Source organism: Orcinus orca, chromosome 2 (genome assembly GCF_937001465.1).
Source record: "Orcinus orca chromosome 2, mOrcOrc1.1, whole genome shotgun sequence".
In the NCBI taxonomy this organism is placed as follows: Eukaryota; Metazoa; Chordata; class Mammalia; order Artiodactyla; family Delphinidae; genus Orcinus; species Orcinus orca.
In genome coordinates, this window is record NC_064560.1 from 113,688,644 (window position 1) to 113,716,521 (window position 27,878).

Genomic DNA, 27,878 nt, shown 5'->3' on the forward strand with positions numbered 1-27,878 from the left:
AGTATGATAGAATTTCTGAGCACGTTTGAAAAGGGTTCCTGAGCATCACAAACTCAAGTTGCATTTTGCTCCAGTTATAATAGGATGATGATCATGCTCATGAGAATGGCTCCTGTGTCATAGTAGACCCCAGAGAGTTAGAATGACAGCTTGAAAAGCTCCAGTGAAATCCACTTAGAACAGTGAGAACAGAATTCAATTTGTGATTCCTCTTTTCATTATTCCAGAGTTCCCCATAAATTGGGAAGAGAAACCAGTGAGACTGGTAAACTATTTCAATACCTCTTTAATAATGCTCTGAATTTATACAATAGTATGACAAATTACTGTGGATGTAAGATATGCAATGGTTCTTTATTCTCTCCACCATCATTAAGGCAAGGGCAGAAGTAGGGATAAAGTTTCTCCATGAAGGTGCTACTGAAGGTGTAAATGTGGGTCATAGTTTTAGCATTGTAGAAAGATACCTGCCCTCCCTCATAATCCAGGTATATGCCCACCTTGTTGAGATTGTTAGTCAGTTTCATACTACAGGAAGGCAAATCCAGAGCCTTTAGATCAGTTTGGTTCCTTAGTCTTAAAAGCCAGAATCCTTGCTCAGGAGTTAGAGGACAGCTGCCCTTCCGAAGGATGGATTCTCTGACGACTCCAACTGTCCATTTTGTCTTCTTTGCTACTTCTACTTCCCAGTACCACCTTCCAGATGTGAAGCCTTTTGAGCCCAGCACAGCCACACTTGAGTCAAACCTCTCTGGATCATCAGGCATTACCTGCTTCATGTCACCATGCCACACACTGGTTTGGTTTTTGGAGAGCACTAGATTTGGGTGAGCAGTTTTAGGGTCCAGAGTTAACGGAGATAGGCCTAGTAAGAAAACAAGAGAAAGCAGGGCATGGGGGAAAAGGGATGAATGCAGGTTCCCATTGATAGTATTCACATAGACACCAGTGCTTTATCTCCCCATGCCATATACTCTTAGACAGGCAGGTAATTACTTATATACTTTATATTGTTTTGATATCCATGTGGCTATATTCTAGACATTTTTATATTTGTGGTAAAAATCAGACTTTACTCTGAAGCAATTATTATACTCTAATAAAAAATGCAAATAAGATAAATCTGTACTAATAAATATAAGAAAATACAAATGCTGAAAGGGTAAAGATTAGGTAAGTGGGTCCTAGGAAAGCTTTCTAAGGGCAATAAGCATTTTAGTTTTGATGTAACATCTATGAGATGTATCAGGATGCTTTGGGTAAAAAAAGGCAAAAAAGGAATGAGTTAAAAACTGTAGCTTGCATGAGAGAGAAGATAAGGGCTTGCCCGTTAGAAGCAGGTGAGACTGAGCTAACTGGCACAGAATTTAGAGGACAATGGTGATAAGTTTACATTTGGTTTAATAGACACTGGAACTTTTGAGGTCTGGAATGGTTGATGCCACTGATAATCAGAATGTGGTTCACAAACTGTGTAGTTGCCAGTCTGTGACAGGATAGTACAGAATTGAGAGTAAGCTCTTGGAAACTTTCATAGAATTCTGACAGAGTAATTTTGTCAGTTGATTTTGTTAAAAAAACTGGGCTTGCACTTTGTAATCTTTGTTATTTTAATTCCACTTTTTCAAATAATTTATATCGTATTCTACAAACATAATCAGTTTTAAAAACTGATCCTTTATCACAGGTAATTTGAGAAGTATTGGTTTAGACAAATCAATGGACAGCAGTATAAAAAAGAATTTCTAAATGAAGAGAGATTGGAAGCATATCAGCAAGAAGGTGACACAAATACTAGATGTGAGGTAATTGAACCTTGGCACAAAATTTGATACAGGAAACACAAAAACTATTGTATGTTCACATCATGGACACAGATACAAATATGCATACATTTGTTGTTAATGGATTTACTTATACTTGGAAGGAAGATCAATCCAGTCTATCTCTCTCTTCTCAGAAAAGCTTGAATCTTTTCCATCATCCCAAGGATTTTTTCTTTCTAACAAGAGGCTTTGAAGAATCCTGAAAAGTTCCCATATAGGCTGAATCTTCTCTCTCACACAGATCCTCATCCACTTTGGGTTGTTACTTTTTCCAGTATGAGAACTAGGATTTCTTTGGAGGTATCATAAAGAATTCCTGACAACCTTTTAAGAACCAGAGTCTGCTCTCATCACCAAACCTCTGACACCTCCAGCTAGCTCAGCCGGCCTTGGTTTTGAGGATTCCTAGGAGTCAGCTTTGCATCCCTGCTTTTCTTCTTATGCCATGTTCAATCCAACAGTAAGTTCTGTCAGCTCCACATTTAAAATATATTCTGAGCCTACTCAGAATATATAGACAGATAACTTCCACAAATACCACTGGCTTCGAACTACTGCAATAGCTTTTTAACTGTTCTGTTTCCACTCTTGCCTATCTGCAGCCTATTCTGCCCATAACATGAATGAGATCATCCAGTTCTCCTACTCAAAATGCACTTATGCTTCCCATCACCCAAGGTAAAATCCAGAGTCCTTACAGAGCAAACAAGACATACATGATTTACCCACTTCTCTGACCTCATTTCCCACCACTTACCACCCCCTCACCCCATTTAGTTTGGTCCAACCACCTTTGCCTTTTGGCTGTTCCTTGAACATACTAAGCTCATTCCTACTTCAGAGACTTTACACTTTTCTTTCCTTGTCCCTAAACACTCTTTCCCCATATGTTCATTCCTTCACATCATTCAGGACTTTATTCATGCAAGTTCAATAAAACGTTAATGATAGAATCTAGGTAGGTGTAGGAGTGTTCATTGTAAAAGTCTTTAAACTTTTCAGTATGTTTAGAAATGTCCACAGTAAAACATAGGGAGAGGGGACTGTTTGCTCAGAGAGGTTTTCTCTGGCCATTCTATCTAAAATAGCATGTTCATCTGTCTATCACTGTTTGTACTCTTATCCTGCTTTATTTTCTCTCATGAATAATTATTTACTGAGTATACCATGCTTTGTTTTCTTCACAGTAGTTATCACTATGTGAAATTATTTACTTGTTCATTGTCTCTTCCACTGGAGTGTAGTCTCTAGAAGGGCAGGGACCATATCTGTTTTGTTTCCTCATATATCTTCAAAATTTGGAACTGTTCCTAGGTATTCAAGTAACTATTTGTTAAACAAATAAACGAACTTCAATTAGAGTTCCATTTGAAACCTTGACACTAATTAATTTCACCATGCTTCATATTTCCTGTTATCCTTGGCATAAATGCCCAGAATGTAGACTCCTCTAATGATTTATTCTCTACTGTACTTTTATCCCCACTCTTCTGTTCTTTACCTCCTCTGCCTTCACCCATCCTTCCACTGTTCCCACCCAACCCTTTCCACTCTGCCCTTTAGAACTACCTCCCTAATTATCTCTCCTGTATCCTCAGTTTACAGAATTCTCTCATCACCTCCTTAATTTAACATAAATCTGGCTGGTTCTTCCAAAAAACAAACTAACTAAAAAACAGCTTCCAGAAGTTCATGAGACTATTCATTTTCTAAATTCAGATGCCAGAGATCAGGTTGCCACCACTGCTACTTCCAGACCCATACTCTACTCCTCATCCTCATGTAAAAACATCACTCTTCATTTGAGACTCTTGTCATTCCATTTCATATTTCCCTCTATCTCTATTTGATGCTATTATGTACAAAGTTCCTGGTTATACCCCCTGCACTTTGGGTTAACCTTACTTCTCTACCCCAAATCCAGCCCATCATCTCAAGTGATTTTACTATCTTTTATATACAGCTACTCTTCTATTCTTGCATGTCCTTGACTTTACTGCTGGTGACTTTTGACTCCATTACATCCAAGCTGTGCATATCAATGACTATATTCTGGATCTTGTAGTCATCAGGAACTATTCATTCTCTAAAATCTTCAATTCAGATATGCCATACTCTTTATTTTTTGAGCTTTCTCACTCTCATCTCTCCCTACAACCATTACTTGACTTCATTAACATCTCTGGTCCCCTATCTCTCTTATTATCTCTCTTTCCTTCCTGGCTTAAAATCCTTCCCTAAACAGTTAGCAGTGATAGCTTTGTTGTCAATAGCCTCAACACTTTTATCCTCTTATGCTATTTCTGCAGCATCTGCCATGCAACTCTCTAACCTTGGATTTATTCAACTATTCAAATTAACACCCCAATTCCTGACCATTGCAGGAGGAAAATCACAAAATTGTGCATACAGGTACCACTACAAATTCATTATTTCCACTCTATGCTTGGCCATCAGCACTGCCCAGAACTCTTATATTTCCCAAATCAGATCCTCTCCAGTTCCTCACAACAGCAATTTCAAACCTTCAACTCCCACCTCAAACCCCTATTCCACCACTTCCCTTCTCACTCCCAGGCAGAAGACTTCATCTCCTGTTTCACAGAGAAGCTACAGTACATCTTATAGGAATCCCTCAATTCTTCCCACTCATACTGCAAACCCCACCCCACAGAATTGTTCACTTCTACCATCTTTATCTCCTTTCCAGTTTCAGAGGAAACTGTGGAAAGTCAATACCTCTCTCTGCTGTAGCTCTCACTCTTCCCTACTTCCACCAATTATTCCCTTTCTTATACTGTTGATTTCTGCCCTTCTACAGGCTACTTCCCTTCAGCATGTTTTCCATTCATACATCTTCCCTTCTTAGTGAAACTTCTCAAATGAGTGATCTATTCACTTCATTACTGCCTCATTCCAAATTACTCCTGAACCCTACACAATAACTTCTACTCATTCCACTCTTTTGAAATTGGCCTTGCCAAAGTCACCAGTTGTGGTTTAAAATATCTCTTTTCCAGTCATTTTCTAAATTGATCTTCGCATTTGGCGTGAATGATCATTCCCTTCTCTTTGACAGTCTCTTTGTTTTAGATTCCATGTGGACTTCATTTCCTGGTTTTTCTTTTATTTCTGTTGCCAGAATTCCTCAGTCTCTTCTGAGGCTTCATTGACCTTCATCTGTTGTTATTCTCTATAACATGCTCTCTCTTTGACTGTATGTTCTCAGTTTCCTTAGGAAATCTCATTTACATGAATAGCTTCAGCTACCCCCACTCTATATTGATTATTCCAGCTCTGGCCTCTCTCCTAAGCTCCAGTTAGAATAATTACCCATTTGAATATATTCACTTAGTTGTCCTGTAGGTCAACACAACATGGCCAAAACTGAACTCATCAGCACCCTCCAAAATCTGCATCTCCTTTATTTCCATCCTTGACATCACCTTTCTCTATCTCTTACCACCAGTTACTGTCCTGTATATTTCAGCTCCAGGAATTCTGTCTCCAGAATCTATTCTTTATTTTCCATTCCCATTCCCATGCCTCTGGCTTACATCTTAATAATGTTTCACCTAGAGGGTTGCTATAGACTCTAACTTGGTCTTCTAGCCTTTCCTGAGGAGCAGAAACTGTCTTTTATTTCCATATCCTTGGAGCCCAACTTAATGCTTAGCATGTAGTAGGCCCTCTAGAAGAGTGTGTTGAACGAATGAGTGAACTTTGGTGATATTTTACTAATACACACAAAACTAAAGGAAATATATTAAAATATTTTAAGTTAAACAATTCCCTACCCTGGAATACATGAAAAGCCATATTGTCCATGGTTGCTTTTTCACTGCAATGGCATAGTTAAGTACTTTCAACAAAGACCAAACAGCCCAAAAAGCCTAAAATATTTACTGTTTGACCCTTTACAGAAAAAGTATCAGCCCCTACCCTAAAGCAACAGCCTCATTTATAAGGCAGGAAAGAAGAAAATATGAATCTGCAGAATAAGCAAAGGCCTAGAAATAAGAAGTATAAAGTATATTTTACCAGCGTTTGACCATGGTACATTATTATTAAAATAGCCATCTATTAAATAAATCCCATTTGATTTTCTTAAATGTAAAGTTGTACCAAAAAGAAAAAAATCAGTTTGTGCTTTAAATGATTGCTAAAAGTGAAATTTGATTTTACAGGCAAAGAATACAAGAAGAAAAACACTGTGATCCTGAGACAGCTAGAATTTGCAGGGTAGAGTAACACAGAGGAGGGAGCTGTACATAGACTTTCAAACATCTACAAAGGGATTCCCTCAAGGCTGTGGCTGAATATTGCCACATGCATGCGGTGAAACTCACTAAGTCCAGAGAGGAAATCTCCAGAAAGCAGTAGGCCTAATAATTTCTAGAGCTCACACAAGACTGGGAATAGTTTTCAATCCTGTCAGCCAGAATGGAAAAATGTTATAGTATGTAGAACATCAGACAGAGTACTCAGAAGGTTAATACCTTAGAAAATTGCCAAAGTTAACCCTAGATTAAAGGCTGCTCTTGAACCACTCTCACAAAGCTTAAAGGCTCAGCAAAGCTTAAAGTGTCAAAAGGAACAAAGTTATTTCAAATAACTTCACTAAATGCCAAAGTTAAATCCATAGAGCTTAAAGGATTACAACAAAATTCAGCAAATAGCAATGTAAAACTGATCATGTTTGACAGCCAGAAGAGACAAATCTCTCATGCAAAATTCCAAATAATTTATGTAGATACTCCACTCTCAAGGAGGAGGGAGCATAACTACCTACTCCTTAAGTGTGGGCTACACATAGTAACTTGCTTCCAAAGTATACAGTATGGAAAAGGGAGAGGGGAATAACTTTACAGTGGAGAAACTTGACAAACACTACCTCAGCTAGGTGATTAAAGCCAACATCAGCAGTCGTTGATTATGTTGACAGTATGTATGCTTGATATGATGTGATGAAAATGGCACTTTAACTCTGTGGTTTTCCTCGCAATAACTCATAACCCTGGTCTTATCATGAGAAAATCATCAGACAAATTGCAATAATGTGGCATCCTACGAAATACATGACCAGTATTCCCCAAAACTGTCAAAGTCATCAAAAAACAAGGAAAGTCTGAGAAACTGTCACAGCCAAGAAGAGCTTAAAGAAACATGACAACTAAATGTAATGTGAAACCTTAGATGGGATCCTGGAATAGGAAAATGACATTAGGTAAAAAAAGAAGGAAATCTAAAGAAACTATTGACTTTAGTTAATAGTAATGTATTAGTATTGATTCATTAATTATAAATCATGTATCACACTAAATATAAGATAATAATAATATAAACTAGGAATGAGGTATACAAGAACTCTCTGTACTATCTTTTCAATTTTTCTGTAAATCTAAAAGTATTCTAAAAAAATTAAGTCAATTAAAAATTTAAAAAAATACCAGCCATGCAAAGCAGCAGGAAAATATGACCTACAGTCTCAAGAAAACTCACGCAATAACAACATGTTAGAAATTACAATAGTGGTGGAATTAGCAAAGACATTAAAACAGCTATTTTATATATATCTTCTATTTGCATGAGAATGTAGACGAAACAATAACATGGTATGGAGAGAAACTGAAGATATAAAAAGACCCAACTTTTTGAAGAAATGAAATGTATCTGAAATGAAAAACACCTTGAACAGGATTAACAGAAGATTAGACAGTGCAGGTGAAAAGATGAGAGAACTGGGCTTCCCTGGTGGCTCAGTGGTTGAGAGTCCGCCTGCCGATGCAGGGGACACGGGTTTGTGCCCCCGTCTGGGAAGATCCCAAATGCCGCAGAGCGGCTGGGCCCGTGAGCCATGGCCGCTGAGCCTGCGCGTCCGGAGCCTGTGCTCTGCAACGGGAGAGGCCACAGCAGTGAGAGGCCCGCGTACCGCAGAAAAAAAAAAAAAAAAAAAATGAGAGAACGTGAATAGCAAGAGAAGCTATTCAAAATGAAGCACAGAAAGAAAAAAGGCTAAAAAATGCTGAACATCAATGACAAGTGAGACAATTTTAGGTGGTCTGACATATGTAAAATTAGAGTTCCAGAAGAAGAGAAGAAAAGGTGGATAGGTAAAAAAAGCTCTTGAAGAAATAATAGCTGACATTTTCCCAAACTTGGTGAAAACAATAAACCCATTGATCCAAGAAACTCAATGAACCACAAACTAAATAAATAAAAAGAAAACACACCAAGATCCAGCATAATCAAACTGGTGGAAACAAGTGACAAAAAAAGTAAATCTTACAAGGAGAAAAGAGATAGTACATACAGAGAAATGAATATAAAAATGATAATAGACATCTCATCAGAAACTATACAAGTAAGAAAACAATGGAGTGACTTTTTATATTAGTGAAAAGAAGTCCATTAACCCAGAATTCTATATGAGGGAATATATCTTTCAAAAAAATAAGGTAAAATAAAACTGTGGTGGTATCCAAACATTGTCAAGAGAAAACCCAATATGTAGTGAAAGATGAAAAAAGTGACATAAAAATGGAGATTGATATTAAGAGAAACAAAAAGAGTCTTCTAGATCAGCGTGGACAGTACTCCATATGGATGAACCAGAGGTCAAAGGGAGGGAAAAAAAAGAAGCTGAAGGCAAAGCGAAAGAAAGAAAGGGGGAAAGCAAAGCAAAGGCAGTAAAGGCAGTGAAGGGTTTGGCCTGGTAGACTCTTAAAAACAAAAAATGTCACATGGGATAGATCTTTGATTAGAATGTATACATTAGTTTCAGCTTCCACCAAATGAAAACTTTATTTCCATATTTTAACTTGGCCTTTTTCAATTTAAACGCAGCGTAACTTCTCAAATTTGTTTTGGGAACTTTAATAAAATATCTTTTTTTTTTTTTTTTTTTTTGCGGTACGTGGGCCTCTCACTGTTGTGGCCTCTCCCGTTGCGGAGCACAGGCTCTGGACGCCCAGGCTCAGCGGCCATGGCTTACGGGCCCAGCCGCTCCACGGCATGTGGGATCTTCCCAGACCGGGGCACGAACCCGTCTCCCGTGTCCCCTGCATCGGCAGGCGGACTCTCAACCACTGCGCCACCAAGGAAGCCCCCTAAAATATCTTTTTTGATGGAGTTAAAAAAATCAAAAAGATCGACATTATCAAGTTTTAGCAAGGATTTGGAGAAAACAGGACTCTCATTCACTGGAGGTGGGAATTAAGACGGTACCACCACTTAAGAAAAAAAATGTGATAGTTTCTTATAGTTAAGCATATACCTAACATACAACCTAGCAATCCCATCACGAGATATTTACCCTAAAGAAATGAAAACACAAAGATTTGTAAACAAATGTTCAGGCAAGTTTATTCGTACTAGCCATAAACTAGAAACTACCCAAACGTCCATCAGTTGGTGAATGAATAAGCAAATTGTGATGTATCCATAAAATACAGTGATTGATACATGCAACAACATAGGTGAATCTCAAAAAGCATTTTGCTAAGTGAAAAAAGCCAAACAGAAAAGACTACATAATGTATGGTTCCACTTATATGAGATTTTAGAAAAGACAACTAAAGTGAAATAAAGTAGATCAGTGAGTGTCAGTGGCTGAGGCTAGAAGAAAAGGATTGACTGCAAAGGGGTATGCGGGAACTTTCTGGGATGACAGAAATTTTCTATATCTTGATTTTGGAGATGTTTACATAAGTGTATACATTTGTCACACTCATCAAATTGTACTTTACAATTGGTGAATTTTATTCTGTGTTAATTTTACCTCAGTACTGTTTTTTTTTCAGTGTCAGTTACCTGGAAAAATTAACAGGGATAGATTTGTGATTTTCATTAAATCAGTAACTACAAATAATAATGAGTCTATATGAAGTCTATAAAAAACTTTATTTAGAGCTTTATTTCTGTAATGATTTTTATAGATCTCTAAACAGTCTCCTAAGATGAGATAACTCCATGTTATAAACGTCAAGCACAAGAGGAACTGTATTCATACACACGATGAGTATGTACAGTAACCTCCTCCTCCAGGGCAGAGATGCCTCAGGGAGTTACATAACGGTTTTAGAAAAACATTAAAATATTGGTTGTCACATTTGATAGAACAGTCAAACAAAATGGTAGGCTGAGAAGTAATTCGGACATCAGACTCTGTTTACCAGTACAGAGTCATAAATTCTTAGATGACGGTAAGAGAAGAAATTCAGTCGTACCAACTAGCCTTCTTTTGGCTAAACTTCACCCCTCCCTCTGTCCAGACTCTAATGTACTATTTAGGGCCACAGAAGACATCCCACAGATGAAACATAAAGTGGGAGCCCCAGGAACAAATAACTACTACCCACTGATACCTGGAGAAAGAGTGGACTGCATTTCCCTCCACATCATATACTGGATGGGACCTTTGAACAGGCCTGGGTTCAGCTTTCTGGAGATAAGCTCTCTGGGTGTCAGCACCCTCATTCCTTGCTCCAAGCTGCAGGGGACATAAATCATTTATTCTTAGACATCCTCCAGGGACTGAAGGAAGGGTATTAATACCACAGGGAAACACTTACCTATCCAAGAGAGGTGTGATGTCCTAGGAGAGGAAAGGAGAAATAGAAAGGTTAGATGCCTGTTCATCAGCTCCAGAAATTTCTTTGGTCATACTGGCCACCACCAGAATTTGATGGTCAAAACTGTGATCCTATGCAGATGGTCCCCATCCCATTGCCACCAACTCCTCTCATCCTCCATATGCCTTTTCTGATCTTCATCCTTCATCTATCCCAGGATAAACTGGCTTACTTTGCTCTGATTTTCTAGAGTTCCCTTTTACAGGGAACAAGAAAGAAATTAAGGTTAAGCTATTTTTGCCTACACTGCCACATAGTCTCAGGAGAAAAACACAGTAGGTATTCCAACCCCAAGGCCACTTTTCCTTACTCTGGCTAATCAAGCTTCTGATCACTGAGGTAGTAACCAATGCCACTTTAGAGGTGAAGCGTGAGGAAGCAAAAATTGACCAAAAGCTTTTCAAACAGGTCAATTTATGATTGCTGAGAGCCAGTAAAAGATACAACTTTTTGGCAACATTCTTACTTTTGAGAAATAAAGCTTCAAATTTCTTTATGGAGAAATATTAAAACATGCTGTTTTAATGGCATTTATTATCTTCTTTTCTAGGAGTGTGAAAGTAAAGCTTTCAACTGAGTATAAGGTAAAAGCAGCCTCCTGCTTTTCTCCCAAGGAATCTTAAAAGCACTACAGCAGTTTTTTTACCCTCCTGGAGGGGAAAATCTGCTTCTACACCGTTTCCAACCCTCTTTCCCCCTCTATTGTACCCATAGTCATGTTGGTATGGAGTCTCACTTTGAGAAAGTCGAAGGAGTTCTGCTGTTCCATCCGTGCCTGGATGCTCACCAACATCTCCCTGGCTAGGAGGCACTGTTCTTGAATGTGGCTCAGATTCAGCTCCATCTCCTCATTCAAGGCTTTCCCCTCTTCTCGGAGCTCATTTAAAGCGTCCTTTTCTTTGCTGTGCAGGAACTGATGCAGCTTTAGAAACTCTGAGGAGATGTGTTGCTGCAGATGTAGCTTGTTTTCCTGGAAAACTCCATGATCATCACGATGGTAGTTATTGAGATTGACACTTGAGGATGGGGGCCCACACCACTAACACTCATACAACTTGGGAAACATTATAACAGAAAAATGCATGCAAATGGCTGACTATCAACATTCAACTGTACGAAAAGGAGCCCTTTGGGAGACTTACTCTGTCTTTCCCAGCTAGTTTAATAGTTCAGCACGAAATAGTCAAAAGTCATCCTAGGTTCCTATTACAGTACTGAGGTGGTAACCAATGCCATATTAAATAAGACCATGGGGTTAATCAAACATTTTTAAATGAATGATAATTCCCTTTTATCCAGAAGCACAAACCAGTATCTACCAAGTGATTCTGTTAGACTGGGTCCATATGAGGCTGGAAGAACTGTCCTTTTTTAAGAAATGAGAACTAGGGGAGATGCCATTCCTGCTGCCAGGACAATATAGAAAAAGCAAGAGATGGGCAATGTCTGAAGCACTGAAATTGATAACTGCTACACTGGCATCTCTTTTCTTAGATGACCTCAACATCCTCATGGGTACGCCATCTGACATCCTGGCTTCTCAGTTCCTCATCATCATTTCTAGTGATTTTTACCTTTATCTACTCGTTCTTTTAGTCACATTGAGGATTTTATCATCCCCAGCAATTGTACCATCTCTAAAATTACTTTTTATGCTCAGTTACTCAGGAACCCCTATTGCAACAATTATTGGGTCTCATTGAAACATCCTGTTTATTGACCCCTTCATTTCCATTCATCAACTTCTCTCTCTTCGTGTCCCCTATTATCCAGCTTACATTCTATGGTCAGTCATTATAATTGCACTCTTAAAATAGTCTTAACTCTCCCTGTCCTCTAGGTCAGACTTTTCCATTTTTCCTTTTACCTATTTCACCACTATCTCTCAGTCTTATTTGTTGGTTCTGTCTCCTCTAACCAAGCTCTAAATATTAGATTACTTGATATTCTTCCTGGGGCTCTTTCCCCTTCTCATTCTACACTCTCTTTCTAGGTAATAGCCTCTCCTTTCACAACTTTAAATACAATCTATATGCTGACTTCTTATTTTCATCCTAGTGCAACTTCTGAGCTCCAGATTCCTATATCCAACTGTCTGTTTGATATCATCACTCACCTCTCACATCTAATCAATCCCCACATGCAGGTAATTTTTATTTCCAAAGCATATGCTGAAGCTATTTATTTCTTTTGATCTCTACTGCCTTTCTAGTCCAAGCCATCATCATTCTCTGGGATCACTGCCGCAGCCCTCTGCTAACCATTATCCTTGTCATTGTCTTTCTCCAATCCATAGTCCACATAGCCACCAGACTGATGCTTTCCAAATGAGATGAAGCCATGTCCTATTTAAACCCTTTAATGACTTCTCATTATTCCCTGGATGAAGTTCAAAATTCCTAACATTATCTACAAGGGCCTACATGATTGGCCCCATATCTGCCTTTTCAGTCTCATCTTGCTTACCATGATCCAGCTTAATTGGCCTTCTCTCTGTTTAACATAACAACTAACTTCCTGTCTCAGAACTTTTCCGTATGCTCTTTCCTCTTCACAGAACATTTTCCAGGCAATTTCCTTCATATTCACCTGACCCAGTTCACTTGGCTAAGGATAACACTTATCCTTTCAATTCTCAATTTTTAATAAGTGGCTTCTTCAAAGAACACCCAGTCTAGATTAGGTTCTCCATTTATATGCTCTAATATACCCTATATTTTCATTTATAGTAGTTACCACAGTTGTTGTTTTATTGTTATTGGTGGGATTGTTTAATTAACATCTATCTCCCACCATGGTAGGAATATAGTGTCTAGTATAATACCTGACCCACTCAATAAATATTTGTTGAATGAATGATGTTGACTGTAATAGCTGAACTAGGAACTCTTACAACAAGAACAAGATTCTCTTGAGACATCATTTCCATCTATCCTTCTTCTTTCCCTCATTGTACATATTTCTTCTTCCAGATGCCAAATGCCAGAGAAGACACCCCTCTACAGAATAATTAATGAAGAAACAGAACTCCCAGTTTATTCCCCCAACCTAGGAACTGATTTGCCAAGTCTCTAACCATTAACCTCCTGTGAAGTTGAAAGTATAAGCAATAGTTTTATTTAGTTTTAGGGAAGCTAGGAAAGATCAAATCAGATGAGAAAAGCCAGCAATCTGAGAGACCTGGGTTCAAAGGTGCCTGGTATGTAAAGGTACCTTTCCACTCACATAGCTGAAGTTACAAGGAGGGTATATTCCGGTTGTATCTCATAACCCCTCTACCCTGCTCCTCACCTTGTGAGCAGCAATAGCATCTTTCTGCATGTTCCTCAGGGACTGAAGTTCCTTCAGGGTTGCCTCCAGTTGACCCTGATGGATAGTAAGCTCCTCCTGGGAATACCATGTAGAATTAACACAAGGTAATTGAGAGATAAAGGGCCATCTCCCCCAAAGCCCCAGGGTGTCAGGGGTAAAAAAAGCAAGCTCTTGTTACAAAAGTCTCCTTTAGCCTGTATCGTAATTCCTGTCTCTTCCAAAAATTGTGAAGAAAATTACAAGCAGCAGAAAAACTTAGTTTTATCCTCTTATTAGCTAACTTCAGGGGTTTGAAGAAGATAACAGAGCTCTATATATTTTCTGCTCTAGTTACATTGTTCTCACTCTCTATACTTTTACTTGCATTGTTCTCACTTAAAACACTCATTTCTTCCTTCTGCCCATCCAAATTCAAATAATTTTCCAGTTCAAGCTTTCTTTCACCATGCCTCCCCTGACTATTTCAGTTTTCTCTAATCTCTTCTGAAATTCTAAATATTTGTGAATTACAAATGTGACAAAAATTTAGCTCACAACAGTAGACTATCTTATATTGCTTTGGTTGTTTTATTCATTTTAAACTGGACTAAATTTCAAGACTTTTATAACAAAAGCAGTATCTTATATGTCCATATTCTGTACAGTGTCTAGTAGAATGCTGTCGTGGCAGGGTTTGGGTAAATATTTGATTGACTGAGGGAGTAGACCAGAGCTCCTTCACTGCTTTCCTATAATTGGCAACTATAGAAAAAGAACTTTGCAAGATATATTGTATTTTTTGAGCACTCTGAGCTTTCTAGTAATCATCTGAATAAAGGGGTGGTGTTGGAAGAGAGAAGTCCAACAAAAGATTTTTCCCAGCCTTCCTAAGGAATTGCTCAAGATTGCTCAAAACCCAGGGCTCACCCACCATGAAGAAACGGACAGCATCAGAGATCTGCAGGAATTCGTTAGACTGCCCCACAGACAATCGAACATCTTTGCATTGAAAGCATATCAGTTTCCTGTCTGGCTTACTGAACAGTTTCAGGTTCTCTCCGTGCTCTGGGCAGTGTGGATGGCCCTTGAATAGGGGTAGCTTCTTAATCTTCTCTACCAGCTTCTCCAGTACAAGGTTAAATGTACAGTTGCTGTATTGACATAGCATCTTACACTCAGGACAGAATGTTTCTTGTGCTTGCTGCTTCCAAAAGTTTTGGATACAAGACTGACAGAAGTTGTGGCCACAGCTTAGCATCAGTGGATCACAAAACCAATCATTACACAGTGGGCAGTGTAACTCCATAGTAATATCTTGTATCTGCACTTTAGAGGGTATCTGGGTGATGAAATCATTCACTTCAACGTAGTTGTCTGGGTCAATGTTGACAGAGGGGTTGGAAGATACCTTTGGAAAAGAACAGCTAAAATGAGTTTCTCTTTCTCATTGCCCATTTCAGCATTCCAGGATAGTGGGCTCTATTCCTAAAGGAGCTGAGAATTGATGCAGTCTGAGTAAAGGCACCATAATCTCTTCTTTGAAAGTGATCAATAAATTCATTGTTATCTAACATCATAGTTTATTACTACTCCCAACATTATTGAACTTTAATAGAGAACCAAGGCAGAAGAAGAAAGAGTACTCAATCAAAGAAATGTATTTCGTTGTACATCGCTTCTTCCACCCACTTTCTCTATGTATCAGTTGAAAGGTTTACTTCCAACTTCTGTTCTACTAGTTATTACCTTTTTGTTTTGTTTTGTTTTCTGGAAGTCATATGCAAAGAACTGGAAGATCAGTCAGATTCCTCAGTCAATGGCATAATATCACCAACTATAATATCATCCAGGCCCTCCACCCATCCTTTTTATTTGTTTTTGTTTTTGTTTTTGTTTTTGTTTTTTGCGGTACGTGGGCCTCCCACTGCTGTGGCTCTCCCGTTGCAGAGCACAGGCTCCTGACGCGCAGGCCCAGCGGCCATGGCCCACAGGCCCAGCCGCTCCGCGGCACGTGGGATCCTCCCGGACCAGGGCACAAACCCGTGTCCCCTGCATCGGCAGGCGGACTCTCAACCACTGCACCACCAGGGAAGTCCCACCCATCCTTTTTAAAAAACACATTACAGAAATAACATTTATACAGAAAAATGCAGAATCATAAGTGTACAGCTCAATAACTTTTCACAAAATGAACACATCTGTGTAATCATCACCCCAATCAAGAAACATTTTCAGCATCCTAGAAGCTCCCCATATGCCTGCTTCAAGTCACTATCCCTCATCAAGGTTGACCCCCATCCTGACTTCCAACACTATACATTAGTTTTGCCTGTTTTTGAATTTTATATAAATGCAGCCATGCAATATATACTCTTTTGTTGTTGGATTCTTTGGTCAACATTATATTTGTGAGATTTATTCATATTCTATATAATTGTGGTCCATTCATCCTCGTTGCTGTATAGTATCCATTGTGTAAATATACCATAATTTATTTCTCCATTCTACTGTTGATAGACTTTTAGGTAATTACCAGTGTGGAGCTATTATAAATAGTGTTGCTAAGAACATTCCTGCTCATGTTCTTTGGTGAAAAAATGTTATATACAGACATACCTTGGAGATGTTGCAGGTTGGGTTCCATACCACCACAATAAAGTGAATATCACAGTAAAGTGAGTAACACAAAATTTTTGGTTTTCCAGTGCATATAAAAGTTATTACTGTAGTCTATTACATGTGCAATAACATAATGTCTAAAAAATGTACATACCGTAATTTAAAAATACTGTATTGCTAAAATATGCTAACCATCATCTGAGCCTTCAGCGAGTGGTAATCTTTTTGCTAGTGGAGAGTCTTGCCTTGATGTTGACAGCTGATCAGGGTGGTGGTTGCTGAAGGCTGGGGTGGCTATGGCAGTTTCTTAGAATAAGACAACAATGAAGTTTTCTGCATTGATTGACTCTTCCTTTCATGAATGATTTCTCTTTAGCATGCAGTGCTGTTTGATAACATTTTACCCACAGTAGAACTTCTTTCAAAATTGGAATCAATCCTCTCAAACCTTGCCACTGCTTTATCAACTAATTTTATGTAATATTCTAAATCCTTTGTTGTCATATCAACACTCTTTATAGTGTCTTCACCAGGAGTAAGTTTTATCTCAAGAAACCACTTTTTTCCTCATCCATAACAAGCAACTCTTCATCTATTAAAGTTTAATCATGAGATTGCAGCAATTCAGTCACATCTTCAGACTCCACTTCCGATTCTAGTTCTCTTGCTGTTTCCACCACATCTGCAGGTACTTCCTCCACTGAAGTTTTGAAACCCTCAAAGTCATCCATGCAGGTTGGAATCAACTTCTTCCAAACTCCTGTGTATGTTAATATTTTGACCTCTTCCCATGAATCATGAATCTTCTTAATGGCATCTGAAGTGGTGAATCCTTTCCAGAAGGCTTTCAATCTACTTTGCCCAGATCCATCAGAGGAATCGCTATCTAAGGCAGCTATAGCCTTACAAAATGTATTTCTTATACGGTTAAGACTTGAAAGTCGAAATTACTCCTTGATCCACGGGCTGCAGAATGGATGTCATGTTAGCAGGCATGAAAACAGCATGAATCTTATTGTACATCTCGATCAGAGTTCTTGAGTGATCAGATGAATTGTCAATGATATTTTGAAAGGAATCTTTTTCTGAGCAGTAGGTCTCAACAGTGGACTTAAAATATTCAGTAAACCATGTTGTCAACAGATGTGTTGTCATCTAGGCTTTGTTTATAGAGCACAGGCAGAGTAGATTTAATGTAAATCTTAAGGGTCCTAGGATTTTCAGAATGGTAAATGAGCATTGGCTTCAACTTAAAGTTATCAGCTGCATTAGCCCTTAGCAAGAGAGTCAGCCTGGCCTTTGAGGATTAGAAGCCAAACATTGACGACTCCTCTCTAGCTATGAAAGTTCTAGATGGCATCTTCTTCCAATATAAGGCTGTTTTATCTACATTGAGAATCTGTTGTTTAGTGTAGTCACCTTCACCAATGATCTTAGCTAGATCTTGTGGATAACTTGCTGCATCTTCTACATCAGCACTTGCTACTTCACCTTGAATTTTATGTTATGGAGATGGTTCCTTAAACCTCATGAATCAACTTCGGCTAGATTCAAACTTTTCTTCTACAGCTTCCTCACCTCTCTAAGCCTTCATAGGAAGAGAATTAGGGCCTTGCTCTAGATTAGGCTTTGACTTAAGGGAACGTTGTGGCTGGTTTGATCTTCTATCCAGAGCACTAAAGCTTTCTCCATTATCAGCAATAAGGCTGTTTCACTTTCTTACTATTCACATGCTTATTGGAGTAGCACTTTTAATTTCCTTCAAGAACATTTTCTTTGCATTCACAACTTGGCTAACTGGCACAAGAGGCCTAGCTTTTGGCCTATCTTGGCTTTTGACATGCCTTCCTCACCAAGCTTAATCATTTCTAGCTTTTGATTTGAGGTGAGAGACATGTGGTTCTTCCTTTCACTTGAACACTTAGAGGTCATTGTAGGGTTATTAGTCAGCCAAATGTCAATATTGTTATGTCTCAGGGAATAGGGAGGCCCAGGGAAAGGGAGAAGGACAAAGGAATGACCTATCTGTGTAGCAATCAGAACACAAACAACCTTTATCGATTAAGTTCCCTGTTTTATGTGAGTGTGATCTGTGGGGCCTCAGAACAATTACAATAGTAACATCAAAGATCCCTAATCACAGATAACATTATCTGTGATAATAAATAGAATAATAATATATAATTATATAATAAATATAATAATATATAATACCTCAGATAATTAATATAATAACTTGAAAGTTTGAAATATTACAAGAATTATCAAAATGTGACACAGAGACACAAAGTGAGCAAATGCTTTTGGAAAAATGGCACTGATAGACTTGCACAGCACAGGGTTGACACAGACCTTCAATCTGTAAAAAATGCTCAATGCTATTAATAGCATTCTTGTTTGTGTCTCTTTGTGAACATGTGTAAGCATTTCTCAAGGATCTGTACCTAGAAATAGCATTGCTAGATCATGGGATATGTAACTCTTTACCTTTACTAGATAATACCAAACTGTTTGCCAAAATAAATGTAGCAATTTACACTCTACTAGCAGAGGATGAAAATTTTGGTTGTTCCATAACCTCACTAACACATATTATTGTCAAATTTTCTATTTTTTGCCAAACCAGCAGGTATGTAATGGTACCTCAATATAACTTCAATTTGCATTTTTGTGATTACTAATGCAGTTGAACATTTTTTCATGTATTTGTGGATCCTCTTTTGTTAAGAGAAGTGGTGTCCATTTAAGTCTTTTGTTCATTCTTTTCTAATGAGTTGTTTGTCCTCTTATTGATTCAGAGTAGTTCTCTATATATTCCAGATACTAGTTCTATTTTGGTTGTGTTGTAAATATCTTTTCCCACCTCTCAGTATATGGCTTGTCTTTTCACCCCTATTATAGTGTCTTCCCATGAACAGAAGTTCTTAATTTTAGTGTAATTTGGTTTATAAATCTCTTCTATTTTATACTTTGCCTAGATTAAAGGTGAGTCCCTACAGAGAATATCTGTGTTTATTTCTGCTTGGAGATCCAGATTACTACCAGCCTCCACTATTTTATGTTAGTATTATTGGTTTCAAATCTCTAGATCATAAAGGGATTGTAAATTTTAAGCCTAACCCTGTATGAGGGCAAGCTTGTGGTTAAAAATTCTCTAGGGACACTCTTGTTTATCACTCAGACCCCAGATCAAGATAGTTAAGTTTTTTATTTTTTTTCTCTTTGCTACTCCTTCACTGAGGATGTAGCTCTTCAAATGTTTTACCTTTATTCAAGGTTCTCAGGTCCAACTACATACTTGATATGGGTCTAAAGATGGTTAAATCTGGGTTTTCCTGAGATACACAAAAAGGTCTCAGTACAGATACCGCTCTCAGTAACTCCAGCCCATCTCACTGCTTTCCAAGTATTCTTTGGAGTTTCTCTTTACTTTCTTTTACACTCAAGTATGCATTACAGAGGATGTTTGTTACAGCTTAACTGGCATTTCTAGATGTTCTATAGTGGTAGGTTTTCCAGGATAAATGGTTCACAGTTTTGCCAGAAATGGAACTTAAAATGTATATCTTCAAGTAATTTTTAAAGAAAGTCTGAATAGGGAGTGTATTCCATTGGAATAATTTCACTTCCAGTAGTAGTAACCCTATTTTGTCCTAGCATTTGAATGATAGCTTGTGTAGGTTTAGAACTTTCAGTTCCAAACCTTTCCCTCTGAGTACTTTATAGACATCTTCCATTATTTGCATTTAGTGTTACGGATGAGAAATCCAGTGCCAGTTTGATTCTCACTTCCTTTAGGAATGAGTTTATTTCCCTCTAGAAACTTGTAGGATTTTCTCTTTATTTGGAAATTCACAAATTTTTAGCAGGATGGCTCTAAGTTTATTTCGCTTTTCAGTATTTCTCAGTATTAAGTGATCTTTTTAGCCTAAACAATCAAAACATTATTTAGCTCAGATAATTCTTATTTAACTTTATTGGTTATTTCTTCCTTTTTATCTTCTGTTTTCTTCCTTTAGACTTCATATTAGATGGATATTAAATCTACTACATCTAACATCTTTGTCTCATAATTTTTATTTAAAGCTTCTTGCTCTCTTTCCCTCCACCACCCCTTTACATTCTAGAAGCATTCTTAAATTTGATATTCTAATCCACTAATTCAGTTTTGGCTGCATTCATTCTGATATTCAATCCTTTCTCAGAGCTATTTTTGGCTAGAAGGCAATCATGTTTTTAACTTCCAAGACTGCTTTCTTGTTGTTTAGTTATTCCTTTCTCAAATATTCCAGGATGAAGTTGTTCTCTTTAATCTCTATTGAGATGTAGATTAAAATTTTTTTAGTTCTCTTTTGTTTCCGGTAGTAACTCTTGTTTCTTTGTTCTGGTTATTTGTTCTGCTGGTGAGCTTGAGATTTCTCTTTCATATTGCAGGTATTACTCAAAATTTCTGATGATTCTTAAATATCCATTTTATAAATGAAAGCCTAGATCTATTAACATTGCAGTTCTGTGGGTCTCTTTGGCATATAAGAAGTTAGTGCAATAGTAGATTTAAATGAATCAGTTGGAATGTGCCAACAGATAAACATCCCTTCAGTGTGTGAAGGTCCCACGTCTGTTGTAAGAATTTGAAGTTACCAGGAACACTGTCCTGTTCTCTCTCCAGCTTTCACTCCTACACTGAGAGCATATTCTGAATTGTTTAGAGAGAGGCTCTTGCCAGCTGTACCTGGCGCTAACACAAAGCTGGTTTACACAGAGCCAAGAACTGGTCCATCTCTGCCAACCTCTCAATTAATACTCAGTTGAACTTTCTTTAGCCTTATTCTACTGTAAGCACAGCTGACTTTGAACTTAAAGTTATTAAAGTGTTTTGTCAGGATCTAACACTTCAACAGTCTCTCCTTCTCTAGAGTTGTGCTGCAGATTTTTTATCAGTTTGGTTTCTATACCACTAAATCCCATTTTCTTTATATCATGCAAACATTCCCCAGTGTTCTTGGTCCACTCCTAGCAATTCACTGTGTTCTAGCACAGTTGTGGATTTATTCTTTGTTATATATATACTTTATGAAATTTGTATGGGATTTTTGAGAAGGTGGACAGTATGTGCAGCCTGCCATCTTGAACTGGTAGTTCAAAGTAATACATTTTAAATCACAGAATTTCAAGCTTTAGTACTCTTTTACTTTTATTTTTTAAGGAGACAAAAGACTGTATGCAGAAAATTATAAGACACTGATGAAAGAAATTAAAGATGATACAAATAGATGGAGAGATATACCATGTTCTTGGATTGGAAGAATCAACATTGTGAAAATGAATCTACTACCCAAAGCAATCTACAGATTCAATGCAATCCCTATCAAACTACCACTGGCATTTTTCACAGAACTAGAACAAAAAATTTCACAATTTGTATAGAAACACAAAAGACCCCGAATAGCCAAAGCAATCTTGAGAACGAAAAACAGAGCTGGAGGAATCAGGCTCCCTGACTTCAGAGTATACTACAAAGCTACAGTAATCAAGACAGTATGGTACTGGCACAAAAACAGAAAGATAGATCAATGGAACAGGATAGAAAGCCAAGAGATAAACCCATGCACATATGGACACCTTATCTTTGATAAAGGTGGCAGGAATGTACAGGTACATGTAAAAGTATGAGATTAGATCACTCCTTAACACCATACACAAAAATAAGCTCAAAATGGATTAAAGACCTAAATGTAAGGCCAGAAACTATCAAACTCTTAGAGGAAAACATAGGCAGAACACTCTATGACATAAATCACAGCAAGATCCTTTTTGACCCACCTCCTAGAGAAATGGAAATAAAAACAAAAATAAATGGGACCTAATGAAACTTCAAAGCTTTTGCACAGTAAAGGAAACCATAAACAAGACCAAAAGACAACCCTCAGAATGGGAGAAAATATTTGCAAATGAAGCAACTGACAAAGGATTAATCTCCCAAATTTACAAGCAGCTCATGCAGCTCAATATCAAAAAAACAAACAACCCAATCCAAAAATGGGCAGAAGACCTAAATAGACATTTCTCTAAAGAAGATATACAGACTGCCAACAAACACATGAAAGAATGCTCAACATCATTAATCATTAGAGAAATGCAAATCAAAACTACAATGAGATATCATCTCACACCAGTCAGAATAGCCATCATCAAAAAATCTAGAAACAATAAATGCTGGAGAGGGTGTGGAGAAAAGGGAACACTCTTGCACTGCTGGTGGGAATGTGAATTGGTTCAGCCACTGTGGAGAACAGTATGGAGTTTCCTTAAAAAACTACAAATAGAACTACCATATGACCCAGCAAACCCACTACTGGGCATATACCCTGAGAAAACCAAAATTCAAAAAGAGTCATGTACCAAAATTTTCATTGCAGCTCTATTTACAATAGCCCGGAGATGGAAACAACATAAGTGTCCATCAACGGATGAATGGATAAAGAAGATGTGGCACATATATACAATGGAATATTACTCAGCCATAAAAAGAAACGAAATTGAGCTATTTGTAATGAGGTGGATAGATCTAGAGTCTGTCATACAGAGTGAAGTAAGTCAGAAAGAGAAAGACAAATACCGTATGCTAACACATATATATGGAATTTAAGAAAAAAAATGTCATGAAGAACCTAGGGGTAAGACAGGAATAAAGACACAGACCTACTGGAGAACGGACTTGAGGATATGGGGAGGGGGAAGGGTGAGCTGTGACAGGGCGAGAGCGAGGCATGGACATAGATACACTAACAAACATAAGGTAGATAGCTAGTGGGAAGCAGCCGCATGGCACAGGGATATTGGCTCGGTGCTTTGTGACCGCCTGGAGGGGTGGGATAGGGAGGGTGGGAGGGAGGGAGACGCAAGAGGGAAGAGATATGGGAACATATGTATATGTATAACTGATTCACTTTGTTATAAAGCAGAAACTAACACACCATTGTAAAGCAATTATACCCCAATAAAGATGTTAAAAAAAAACAATAAATGCTGGAGAGGGTGTGGAGAAAAGGGAACCCTCTTGCACTGTTGGTGGGAATGTAAATTGATACAGCTGCTATGGAGAACAGTATGGAGGTTCCTTAAAGAACTAAAAATAGAACTACCATATGACCCAGCAATCGCACTACTGGGCATATACCCTGAGAAAACCATAATTCAAAAAGAGACATGTACCACAATGTTCACTGCAGCTCTATTTACAATAGCTAGGACGTGGAAGCAACCTAAGTGTCCATCTACAGGTGAATGGATAAAGAAGATGTGGCACCTATATACAATGGAATATTACTCAGCCATAAAAAGAAACAAAATTGAGTTATTTGTGGTGAGGTAGATGGACCTAGAGTCTGTCATACAGAGTGAAGTAAGTCAGAAAGAGAAAAACAAATACTGTATGCTAACACATATATATGGAATCTAAAAAAAAGGAAAAAAAGTGGTTCTGATGAACCTAGGAGCAGGACAGGAATGAAGACGCAGACGTAGAGAATGGACTTGAGGACATGGGGAGGGGGAAGGGTAAGCTGGGACGAAGTGAGAGAGTGGCATGGACATATATATACTACCAAATGTAAAATAGATAGCTAGTGGGAAGCAGCCGCATAGCACAGGGAGATCAGCTCGGTGCTTTATGACCACCTAGAGGGGTGGGATAGGGAGGGTGGGAGGGAGACGCAAGAGGGACAGGATATGGGGATATATGTATACATATAGCTGATTCACTTTGTTATTACAGCAGAAACTAACCCAACATTGTAAAGCAATTATACTCCAATAAAGATGTTAAAAAAAGAAAAAGGAAAAAATAAAATAAAATAAAGGTACAATAATAGAAAAAAAATTTTTTTTTGCCCATGCCACACAGCATGTAGAATCTCAGTTCCCTGACCAGGGATCGAACCCACTTCCCCTGCAGTGGCAACGTGGAGTCTTAACCACTGGACCGCCAGGGAAATCCCACTTTAGTACTCTTTTAGATGCTGCATTCCTGGCTATACTCTAACTATGCCACTTACATGACCACCTCTCTCTCTTATGTATAAGGCTAAGGGCCACAAATCAAGGGCAAGTTGTGGGGGAAAAAACACACAGAAAAAGTAAAAGGGGAAGAAGAGAGAAGGGCAGGAAAGAGTCTTTTCTGGCCAATTAGCACCCAGATTCTGAGTGATTTAAATAAGCCAGTCTTTTTTACTCTCAAGCTGATCTCTGGAGCCAACAAATATGCTCTCACTCTACCTAGACTCAGGTGTCCAAGTCCAAACTCAGTGGACCAAGCAGGCACTATCATTACCTAGTACTTCCCACCCCTCATTTTGAGAAGAGAACTCAGGAAGAAAATACCTTCTTTCTCTGTAGTTCTGAACACTTTGGGGATTTCAATTTGTAGAGCCAGCAGAGGCTTCAGATAGACTTTAAGAACATGAGTCAATAAAACAAGAGTAGCTTTGATAGGTCACGCAAAGCATTAAACTGAAAAAGGATCCCAACCCTTCCCTTTTTTTTTTTTTTTTTTTGCGGTACATGGGCCTCTCACTGTTGTGGTCTCTCCCGTTGCGGAGCACAGGCTCCGGACGCGCAGGCTCAGCGGCCATGGCTCACGGGCCCAGCCACTCTGTGACACGTGGGATCTTCCCGCACTGGGGACACGAGCCCACATCCCCTGCATCGGCAGGCAGACTCTCAACCACGGCGCCACCAGGGAAGCCCAACTCTTCCTATTGATTAATAGTAACCATTGCACACTTTTCTACAGAAGAACATTGAATTGGGCCTTTAGCAGCTGCCTGATTCATTTTATTTCCTCACTTGTACTAAATATGCTTAAGCTCTGAGTTTTAAATTTAAGTACAAAATGCAGTAGATTAAAATTTTCAGTTCAGTACGGACTTCACTAAATATGGCAGAGGAGGAAGTCAAGGGAGAACTCCAAAAAAACGACTAATAAACTTGCAAAAACTGTCAGAATCAACCTTTGCAGAACTCCAGGACCTAGTAAAAAAAAAAAAAAAAAAAAAAATATATATATATATATATATAAAACAAGTAGGGAAAACTAAAGGAAGAAAGAAGCTGCCACATTGTAGTAAGAATGTACTGTAGTGTTTTCATTCACTTACCATCCCTCACTCTCCAAATTGGTGGCAGCCATGAAGATGGCAGTTGCACTCTTGGTGCGGTTTGCTAGTGCCAGAGGAAATATGTACTTTATTCTCAAAGAATTGTGGTAGTATTTTCCACTTTGGTGGCTCCCTCAAGGGTCAGAACAAGGGCTTGCCTTTGTTTTGTCCAACCCAGAGAGTTCCCAGGGCTGGGGCAGCTCCTGGGAGGCTTTTGCTGAATGTACTTAAAGGCAAAAGGATTGGATACAGCAGCCTGTGGGAAGGGATAATAGGACAAGCCCAAAAAGCCTTGGAAGGAAGTTAGAAAATAAGATGTGTGGGGCATAAGAGCTTTTAAAAGCTCCAGTGTGTACTGGGGAGTCAAGAAGCCCAAGTGCATGCCCAGGTCTGGATATGTGTACAGAAAATGCCTGAGAAGACACTAAGCTTTCACTTCTGGCTGACCGTCAGGCTCCACATGAGTGAGAAGTAAAGGCTAAGACAGAGTTGTAAGTGGCCTGGCTAAATGTTGAAGGAGTGCCCAACACAGAGCCAATTGGTAAAGACTGGAAGATTCAATTTTATTTTATTTTTTTCTCTTCTTGGATCCAAGCATTTGAGCCAAATTTTGTCAGAACACTAGCTGACCACTAAGTTAATGGAACATAAGTTTCAGTGGCCACACATGACAGAGATAGCAAACTGTAAGAAAATAGTTTAGAAAAGTCACTAAGTGAAAAACAGCAACCCAAAATAAGCAGGAAAAAGAAAAACAGGTAGGGAGAATTTCATTTCCAGAGTTGCCGCATTATAATATTCAAAATATCCAGTTTCAAACAAAAAAGCCATGCAAAAAAACAAGAAAGTATGACCTATTCACAGGGGAAGAAAAATTGATAGAAAATTTCCCTAAGGAAACCCAGGATTTGGACTTACTAGACAAAGACTTTAAATCAACTATCTTAAATATGGTTAAACAGCTAAAGGAACCATGGACAAAGAACTACAGGAAGCCAGGAGAACAATGTCTCATCACATAGAGACTATCAATAAAGAGACAAATAATGAAAAGGAACCAAATAGAAAATTTGGAAATGAAAAGTACAATAACTGAAATTAAAAATTCACTGAAGAGTAGAAAGAGAAAAGAATGACCAAAATGAACAGAGCCTAAGAGACCTTTGGGACACTATCAGGCATACCAACATATGCATAATGGAAGTCCCAGAAAGAGAGGAGAGAGAGAAATGTGCGGAAACTATATTTGAAGAAATAATGGCTGAAAAGTTCCCAAATATGATGAAAGACATGAATCTATAAACATCCAAGGAACTCAACAAACTCCAAGCAGGATAAATTCAAAGAGATCATGCCAAGACACAGTATAGTCAAACTGTCAAATGACAAAGACAAAGAGAATCATGAAAGCAGAAAAAAAAAAAAAGCAGCAGTTCATCATGTACAAGAGAGCCTCAATAAGATATACTGCTGATTTCTCCTTCAAAAACATGGAAGCCAGAAGACAGTGGGATGATATATTTAAAATGTAGGGAAAAAAATGTTAACTAAGAATTCTATATTCGTCAAAACTAACCTTCAAAAATGAAAGAGGAGATAAACAAAAACTGATGGAGGTAATCACTAGTAGACCTGCTCTACAAGAAATGTTAAAGGGAGTCCTTCAGGCTAAAATAAAAGGACACTAGAAAGTAACTTGAAGACATGAAGAAATAAAGAACAATGGTAAAGGTAAACATAGGTAAATATAAAAGACAAAATTGTTGCAGTTTCTGGTTTTTAAACCCCTACATGTATATATGTCTACCGCGGGCCTCTCACTGCTGTGGCCTCTCCCGTTGCGGAGCACAGGCTCCAGACGTGCAGGCTCAGCAGCCATGGCTCACGGGCCCAGCCGCTCCGCGGCATGTGGGATCTTCCCAGACCGGGGCACGAACCCGTGTCCCCTGCATCGGCAGGTGGACTCAAAACCACTGCGCCACCAGGGAAGCCCATGCAGTTTCTGGTTTTTAACTGCTTTATCATTTAATAAATTCATAAAACAATAATTATAAACATACATTAATGGGCATACAATGTATAAAGATGTAATTGGTGACAATGACAACATAAAGGGGGAAGTGGAGCTGGGAAGTAACAGAGTTTTTGTGTACTATTGAAACTAAGTTGGTATTAATTCACACTTGATTAATGTGAATTGAATTTCTAGCTTGCTTGTTAGAAAATTCAAATACTAATTTTAATCCCCTGAGTAACAAATAAAGAAAAATACTAGATAATATATAAAAACAATATATAGAAAAAGAAAAGGAAAGGGAATCAAAATGGGACACTAAGAACAAATTTATTTG

The 27,878-nt window shown here is 38.3% G+C and overlaps 1 protein-coding gene across 2 annotated transcripts in view; it reads right to left on the bottom strand.

The window, feature by feature from the left end:
* Positions 1–268: 268 nt before the first annotated feature.
* TRIM69 (tripartite motif containing 69) overlaps positions 269–27,878 on the bottom strand; it is a 36,997-nt gene continuing 9,387 nt past the window's right edge. Inside the window, exons 1-6 of one of the 2 annotated variants that reach the window (XM_049705429.1) lie at positions 14,682–15,265; positions 13,751–13,846; positions 11,196–11,429; positions 10,400–10,422; positions 10,193–10,317; positions 269–865 (exon numbers count right to left, since the gene is read on the bottom strand). In XM_049705429.1, the coding sequence (XP_049561386.1) occupies positions 324–865; positions 10,193–10,317; positions 10,400–10,422; positions 11,196–11,429; positions 13,751–13,846; positions 14,682–15,056 (1,395 nt within the window). In that variant the 5' untranslated portion in view covers positions 15,057–15,265 and the 3' untranslated portion in view covers positions 269–323. Of the gene's footprint in view, positions 866–10,192; positions 10,318–10,399; positions 10,423–11,195; positions 11,430–13,750; positions 13,847–14,681; positions 15,266–27,878 lie in introns of those variants that run through there. The other variant, XM_004281257.4, reaches the window with a different exon arrangement.